General features: G+C 40.1%; 1 protein-coding gene across 1 annotated transcript; it reads right to left on the minus strand.

Annotated features, from left to right (window-relative positions):
- Nucleotides 1-934: 934 nt before the first annotated feature.
- On the minus strand, nucleotides 935-7,682 carry LOC115020232 (uncharacterized). The gene is made up of 7 exons (XM_029450186.1): nucleotides 7,508-7,682; nucleotides 6,859-6,879; nucleotides 6,664-6,725; nucleotides 6,318-6,510; nucleotides 5,372-5,500; nucleotides 4,978-5,113; nucleotides 935-1,076 (listed from the first exon to the last, which is right to left on the minus strand). Exons 1-7 carry the CDS (start codon nucleotides 7,680-7,682, stop codon nucleotides 935-937), a joined length of 858 nt encoding a protein of 285 aa, XP_029306046.1.
- Between the last annotated feature and the right edge of the window lie 987 nt (nucleotides 7,683-8,669).

Below are 8,669 nucleotides of genomic sequence, written 5' to 3' on the forward strand. Positions count from 1 at the left end.
TGAGTAACCTGGTCATGATTTCTGAACAGAAACATTGTTGTTGAGTTTTTCAAATGTATTTTCTTTGAGCATCACAAGCCGAGTGCCATCTAGTTCCATTATATTGTGTACATCTCTCTGCCCGATATCTCCAACACTCGGCAACTCACTCCTAAACAATCTAGATTGATAAATAGCACTATAGGCGCGGACTGTACCTTTAAAATGGCACTTTTAATGGTTAACATTATATTCACACGTCGTGTTTTAAACTTGCAGAGATAGTTCAGCTCAACACAAGACAGCTGCTGTGGTAAATCAGCTGAGACGCGATCCGGCAGTCAACAATAATTTAGAGTGCAATCCCAAAGTGGGATAAATGCTTTTAGAAATAGTGTCACCTACTCTTTGATGGATTGTGTGTTTGCAAATATAATAATATAAAATATAAACTGAATCAACTAGAACTATAACAAACTCAAGGCTCAACATGATTGTGAACACAGGGCAGGAGGAGCCTGATGCAAGGCATTCTGGCGGATGCTAATGTTGCCATCAAGGATGCTGTTGGCCTTCTATCAGCTGGAAACTAAACACCACTGCAGTGGTCTACTTTTCATCACTGTCTCCAGCCAAGAGATTGTTGAGTTCTGCTGGGTCAGACTCTGACTGTAAACTGTTGTCCTGGCGAAAAAACTTCTAGCTCCAATTTGGCAGGTCAATTGCTCAGCAGAGAGGATGGAAATAATTGACTTTAAAAGTCACTCAGGCTTAATTACTTGTTTGCTACAATATAAATGGGAGTCATTCATTTTGTCTTTATAAAACATACACAGTGGCTCAAAAAGTGCTTGCGCGTTGCTTGTAAGCCTGTGTGCTTTTCTGTGTGCAAGCGTGTGCATGTTTTTTAGTGTCTTGCTCTTCTGCAGATATGTGTCTGTGGTAATAGTAGGTGCTATCTGTAGCGTTGCCTGGGTGTGAAGTTGTCCAGGATCCGTGGGCTGCAGTGGGTTATGTAGTGTAGGGCAGGGTCGGAGTAGTTGAAGGGCGGAGGGTTGTACTGCTCCTGGAAGTAGTCTGGAAACATGTGTGGGAGGCTGGAAGAAAACACATAAGCCAATCAGAACGTAGGAGTAAACAAGAAATCATGGAGTCTACCTTTCAAGATGCTGTAAACTGGAAAATATGGAAAGTGGTGTCCATATTATTTCTTGCACAGGGAGACTCTACAGGTAAATAGAGTAAAAACATTACCTAATATATTGATATCATTATGAAACTTCCCCAGTTGATTACGTATATATAAGGCAATTTTTTATTTTTTATTTTTTATTTTTTGGATGTTTTCTTTCCACTAGTGAAAGAAGACATTTTATGGAAGCCAAATAGCCCAATCTCTCAAAATTGACCAGTGCATAAAAAGGATGTTCTTGTAGCAGTTTCTCTTCAGCCTGGACCAGGTGGATCATTATACACAGTAAAACTGTTACTCGTGGTGATGTATCTCCGTCAATGCCAGGACTTACATCTCTGCATATTTGGTATCTTTTACAGTGAATTCCTGGCTCTGATTAGCGCTGTCTATATTTCTCTATCTGTTAGACAATCATTTCAGGCAATTTATGGAAATGTTAGGATGGGCAGCAGTTGTTGTGCTGTACTCAGTGACTCATGAATATTCATGCAGGCTCTAGCCTAGATATTGTGAGTGCTGAAAGATGCTGAAATCTGTGTTAAAAGCTGATTAAAAACATGAAACACACATCCCAAATGCTTCTCCAGACTCGCAGATTTGCAGTTCAGATTTTTTGGATTGCGTATCATTATGATTGTTCTTTGTGCAAATATGTACTGTATATCCTATAAGGGGGAAAAACACAATTCTTGCCAACGAGACCCTTCAGACTCTTCGTTTGGTCATTGCTTATAGTTCATGTTGTGAAATGTTGTATTTAAACTCACTGACGCTTTGTCTAAATTGTAGTCAAGGTCCAGATATTCTTTTGTATCATGCTGATTTTATAATAATCCATAGATACAATGCTGTAAAATGTTATGAAAACCTACATTTGATGGTACCTAGTTGGAAGTTCAAAGGGAATATAGGAAAATATTAATATAACCATTCCTGCTCCATTACATCCCATACATCTGGGACCTTTTAATATCATATCACATAATCCAAGTACCTCTATCTCTCCATCTTGTTGAAACACAACAGCATAACCTCTTCCCTGGCTTTTGTTTATTCACTCTAATCTAACAACATAATCCCACAATGCTGGCGCTGACCCCGGCCATTATATCCATAGGGTCTAGTTTACTGATAGCAGAGAAAGCAGGCCAGTCATCAGGGGGATTATGTGTCTCTGTGGCCCACTAACACCTGGTCCAGATGCCATACATCTGTACACACATGATGTGGCCAAGGACACATGCACATTATGATGCACTGCTATGCACATTCACACACACAAATACATCTGGATACCAGATGCACTTTAGCAGTTACAGCTGATTTTCTTCCTAAATGGTACATTCAGCTTTGTATTAAAATCCGGCTGTGATCTGATATTTTCTATGTGCAACTGAGAGTGCTACCGAAGCCCTGAGAGGCAAGTGAGGAAAAACAATTTTGATCTAAATTGTTTTCTCTCCTGTGTTTATGACTTGCAACAAGTGATAAAAAAATGTTTTGCCAGGATAATCTTTCTAAGTTTTTATCTGTGAAACAGGTGGGGAAATAGTTTTGGGAGGTGATTTCCTATTTTTGTGTGTTTGTTATTGTAATACTCATTTTGACCACAAGGGGCTGAAGTGCAACACTATCCCATGTTCTAAATAGGACTAAAAGCATTCATATTTTCTTAAATGTGAGTTGTAATTTCTCAATGCACTCTAAACACAAGGTACATATATTGTCATAAGAGAAACAATTCAGATCAGATTCGAAATGAATCACCAGAACGGGTTTTGTTTTAATCACCGCTCAGGGCTTCCATAGTTTGTGGTAAAATAATACAAATCTCTTTATTGAGACTGACTTTTCAATCTGTGTGGTCTAGGTTATTCCTGAAAAGAAAAATGCACTCCTCCTCACAATAGCAAACAGCACGTTATATATCCATTTAAAGGATATATGTTTACAAAAAGGAAGTTACTGGTAGCTAAGACCGTCTTGTAACACCCTGTAAAATCATGTGTCATTTTTAAATGTCTTTTTTTTTTACGAATCAACAAGACATGATTGAGCTTTAAGGGTGCTGGTAACCAGATTGTGTTACCTATGGACAGAGCCAGGCTACCTGTTTCCCCTTGTTTCCACTCTTTATGCTAAACTAAGCCATCTAGCTGCTATATATATATATAATATATATATATATTCATATTTAGCATGCAGACATGAGAGTGGTATCATCTCATCTGACTCACAACAACAAAGCAAATACTTGTATTTTAAGTCAAAATTCAAGTCAAACTATTCCTTTAAGAAATCACATTGGATGGTTTTATTGTGCTGCTTTAGCTTTTTTTCTGTGAGCAAACAGCACCTTTAATCTCTAGATTTGTTCCCCTCATTATTACTTTGGTTATATTCTATCTGCAAACATGCCTCAGTGTTACCCAAGTACAGTTTCATAACTCGGACCAAAGCTGTTAGTAGGAAGTGTTTTTGTTTAATATAGTAAGAGAGTGGGCAGTCCGTCCTCCAACTGAGAAGTTCAATTCAAGAAGGCAGTGCTGCAGCAGCAGTTCAGAGGAAAAGATTTAAAGCCTTCAAGTTGCTGTAAAGGATTGTCTTTGGTCAGACCTATTTGACTACTGTACCTTGAAACACTGTGTAACTCTGCGTGTGTGTGTGTGTGCGTGTGCGTGTGCGTGTGCGTGTGCGTGTGCGTGTGGTCATCCTCTGCAGCATTACATTTTGAGGTGTCCTGCAATGAACCCTGCCTCTCCCAAAGGTGCTGACCCACCTAAACACATTAATTTACCCTTTTTAGCATATTAATGCACCACAATGGCTAATGTTTTGAAGGTCTGTGTGACAATATTAGTCTTAGCATGGCTGTAGTTACACTGTAATGCTCATTACATACAAGAAAACATGTTTGATGAGTGATGCTCACTGCACACCGGAAGACAATTGTTTTATGGATGAAATATGAAGCAAGAACATCGCTATTCTTAGAACTCTAGTTAGGCAAAAAACACTAAGTATGGCAGGAGGGTGGCGCCAAAAGAAAAAGTGCTGGGCTAAGAGTCTGTGGCTGAGAGTCTTAGCTTCTTCACTCATGCACTGCAACCCTGAAATGATCTAGACGTTACCCAGAGGAGCTGAATGTACCCTGTCTGCTCCCTAGACTTGGTTGTTTATTATCAAATTACGAACCGGCTACGTGACCGCCATGTCGTGAATCTTTCCAGTAGGTGAGAACGCGTCTGACACAGACAAACTCCTGTTGTGTGCTACATATGTGAAAGGGAAACTTCGGACAATGTGCAGACCTGATTCTACGGATTACCCAGAGTTCATTTGAAAAAACTGCCTATGCTTATGTGGTCAATCATGGATAAACCTGCCGTGGGTGATAGAGGAATGGCCTGTGCGATGATTAAAAAGCCAGGAATTCAATAAAGTGTGGTTGTGTGCAGCAAATGGAAACAGCTAAACACACTAGAGACAAACAGAAGATTTGTATTTAGCAAAAATGTTATTGGATGTTTTGATACTTTTTTTTTTCAGAAACACCTTTCAAGCCTTTAAGATTGTTTCGTACTTAAAATATATTTAGTGGAGTATTCCTTCATATATATTCCTTATCAGCACAGGAAAGTGTAAGAATATCATCATCAGGACCTTCGATCAAACATAACCTGTTTAATATTGGTATCAACTTTCAAAAGCCCTAATCTTTATACTTCAATCAGCCATGCATGTTGTGTATACATTTAAAACTATATGTAAATTCTCCTGAATGTGCTCCTTGTGTAACTCACTCTCCAGTCACAGTCTTCTTGCAGCAGCAGAAGCAGGCCAGTGCAGCCAGGAGCAGCAGCAAAAGCAGAGGGATGCCGATGCCCAGAACCAGGCCCAGAACAAGGTCTAGTTCCGTATCTTTCCCCTGGTCTCTGTCTGCAAAGGATCGAGACAAACCCAGTCACAGAATGTTTAGTGTGAGAAAAGAAAGGATAAAGATTAGAATGTCCTGACAAAACTATATAATTATTTTCAATTAAATCATGAAGTACAAAATGGCTATACCTATCAAATACATGAAAGGCCTTCATTCCATCTAGTAAATGTTTTATGGGTTTGGCACACACACAGTTTATTCACCCTGGAGCCATTGCTGTAACTGCAGAATGGATGTAAAGTTGTCAAGATCCTTACCTAACACACAGGACTGGGTTTTATCCACGTCAGTCGTGCCATTGCAAACACACCTGTAGCCTCCGTACGTGTTGGCGCAGAGAGCAGGATAGACGCATTCCGCCTCCTTGGCCTTACACTCATCCAGATCTGTAGGTGTGGACAGTCCAACAGCAAGTGGGAGACATAACTATTACTAACATTTGAAAAAGTGCTGCAGTATATTTGATAGCTTAAAAAGATAGACGGATGTTTTTCAAGTGGTGTTGTACCAGCATTAGGGAAGTAGAAAAACATGCTTTTTGCCACCTCAGAGAAAAGCCCACCTAAATCAAAATCAGTTCCGTTTTATTAGAATATTTTCAACGCTTTACCTTGCTGTCAGACAGCTCTTTCTGACAGTGAACTTAGGCCGTTATGTCCATCTATGCTCACTTCAAAGAAACAAGACTCTATTACAATACTCTGACTTTGTTGTTTTAAGGGTTAATTCGGCTTCACAAAGTCACACAATAACAAAAACAATCTAACCGATCGAAGGCAGTGGTAGAACAGCAACCCCTAAAATTATAATTCTTTTCAATGGAGTCTGGTGGCATAGATAACCTCTTCAATTCCCCGTCGGAAACATAGACTGTATAGCTGTCTCACGGAAAGGTAAAGCGGTGAAATTATTCTAAACATAGCGTACACTTAAACTGATAATAATCATTTTTAGATGGGCCTTTTTTAGGTGGCTAAAATACATTTTGATGACAGCAGTACAATGATTAGCTTCAAACTGGGAGCGTGCCAACCAACATCTACTGTAGGTAATAAACTGACTATGGATAAGTACCTCATAACATCCAAACTACCCCTTTTACACCACATTACTATGGTAAACTGAAACATGTAATAATTATTAGTTAGTTATTATGCTGAAGTTAAATAATAGTGAAAATCACTAAAAGTATTGGTACTTTACCATCAACTTCTACGCCACTGATGTGATAGTGGCTGCTGACTCTGGCCAGGTAGTCTCTGATGTACCAGTGGGGTGTGTCACTGGACATGTTGATACGATACTCTGTCGCACCTGGACTGGAGCCCTGCACCGGATCCTTCATGCTTGCGTTGTAGAATTTGTTCTGGAAACCCATCGACAGAATGTCCACCAGCTGCGAAAGAAGGAGAAACAGATTTGCATTACGCAGTGTGGAAATTTGTACACACAAACTCACACACACACACACACACACACACACACACACACACACACACACACACACACACACACACACACACACACACACACACACACACACACACACCTGTTTGAGTCCATCAGATTTGTTCTTTGTCCAGTCCAAAGAGACGTTGAACAAATTACCCCCTGCAGATACAGAAGAGCAGAAATGTCTGACCTCTTAATAACATGTATGGGCATGTTTACCATGGTAACACCAGAGGAGGAGCAAAGCTATGATAAACTGAAGCCATGGAGGAAGTCATATGGGAGGTTTTACCTGGTGGATTGGCAAAGTCACCTGCAGAGAAACACATCATTGAGAACTGCATTAAATACAAAGATGACACTCAGGACACGTGCACTCTAACTAGCACATCAGTAAAAGTTTATAACAAGGCTACTCAACTTGCTTTGCCCGGGGGGACACTTTTTGCAAAACAACAGTTGGTACCTTATTTACATTTAAAGTAAAAAAGGAAATTCCCATTGTTAATCAAAAAACTCAGTTATTACAATGATATGTGTGTGTGTGTGTGTGTGTGTGTGTGTGTGTGTGTGTGTGTGCGTGCGTGCGTGTGTGTGTGTGTTGCTTGTAATGCACTTATAAATACATGCATGTACCTTTGAGACCAACTAGCTATTAACATTTACACTTAACATGGGAATCTTTCCCATTGCTACCCTCCGTCCCACATTTCATGAATGTAGAAGTTGTGAGGAGTGGTGTAATCAGGAAAGATTAGTACAGGTGTGCCGTGGCTCTCAATAAAACACAAAGACATTATGGATAAAATAAATCCCTTTTGGACCTAGTAAATTAAAAACAATTAAAAAACATAATTGGACTTCTATAACCTGTAAGTATGACTGATAGGAAAGTCATCTGCTGGCTAAAAGACAGTGACCACGTATGATTGTGTACATACCACAGCCATCAGTGTCCTTGGACTTCTGGTATCTACAGAAGCAGTTGACAGAGCCAGGCTTGTTCTTACACTCAAACTTAGCATTGGGACAGGTCGTGAGCTCTGCACACTCATCTATATCTACAATACAGACAAAGACGGTTAAAACATTTATAATAAATGTGACATTATTCATAGATGTTCAGCAGAGGTGGGACCAAGTCGTTGTTTTTCAAGACAAAAGTAAGTGTTGAGTCTTTGAACTTCGAGACTGACAAGTCCAGAATCAAGTCCCAAGTCAAGACGTTGCGTTATCTCAAATATGTCTATAACCTTCTCTTCCCACATTTGTATGTCATTTTCTATTATTATTACAGGTCATTTAGTGGGCGCTCTTCCAGAGCGACTTACAGTGAACTAACTACAGGGACAATCTCCCTGGAGAAACTTGGGGTCAAGTGCCTTGCTCAGGGGCACAATGGTGGCAGCCCTGGTGTTGAACACACAGTGAAAGTGTATGTTGCATGTTTTATGGACCTGGTGAGTTAAGTTTTGACTTGCTGGGTTTGTATAGCGTTAACGTTAGTTAATTTAGGAAATGAAGGGTAATGTATCGATCGTGGCACATTTTTAAATATGACACTTTTTAATCTTTGGGCTCGGGGGAGGGTATCAAGTATTTTCAAATCAAAAGGCTTAATCCAAGACGAGTCACGAGTCTTTGGTGTTAAAGTCCAAGTTGAATTGCAAATCTTTTTGGATTTTGCCATGTCCACTTTAAAGACGTTAAATTTGTGGCTCGAGCCTGACTCGAATCCAAGTCATGTGACTCGATTCCACACCTCTGGTGCTCATTACCTGTGCAGTTGCCTCCATCTCCTGTAAAGCCAGGCTTACATGTGCAGGTGAAGTTTTGTTTTGTGCTGAGGCAGTCGGCATCTTTGTGGCAGGGGAAGGGGAAAGGAGAGATGCACATGTCTGGGAAGGTGTACAGGGAAGCAAGAATGAGATCAATTATAGTGTACGGGGGAACATTTGAATCTGAAACCTTATAATGCGACACAACAAAGTACTACAGACCATGCTCAAAGCACTTATATCCCTGTTTTCCTCCAGAGACAGCATTATCGGGACACTCTCCACAGGTAAACTGGCCGGGCTCTGACACTGACTGACACTGCAC

Source organism: Cottoperca gobio, chromosome 15 (genome assembly GCF_900634415.1).
Source record: "Cottoperca gobio chromosome 15, fCotGob3.1, whole genome shotgun sequence".
In the NCBI taxonomy this organism is placed as follows: Eukaryota; Metazoa; Chordata; class Actinopteri; order Perciformes; family Bovichtidae; genus Cottoperca; species Cottoperca gobio.

Coding starts and splice junctions, on each gene's coding strand:
- LOC115020232 (XM_029450186.1), bottom strand. CDS start 7,682: ATGAATAATGTCACATTTATTATAAATGTTTTAACCGTCTTTGTCTGT. Junction 6,726..6,858: donor TGACTTTGCCAATCCACCAG/GTAAAACCTCCC, acceptor CTGTATCTGCAG/GGGGTAATTTGTTCAACGTC. Junction 6,511..6,663: donor AATCTGATGGACTCAAACAG/GTGTGTGTGTGT, acceptor CTTCTTTCGCAG/CTGGTGGACATTCTGTCGAT.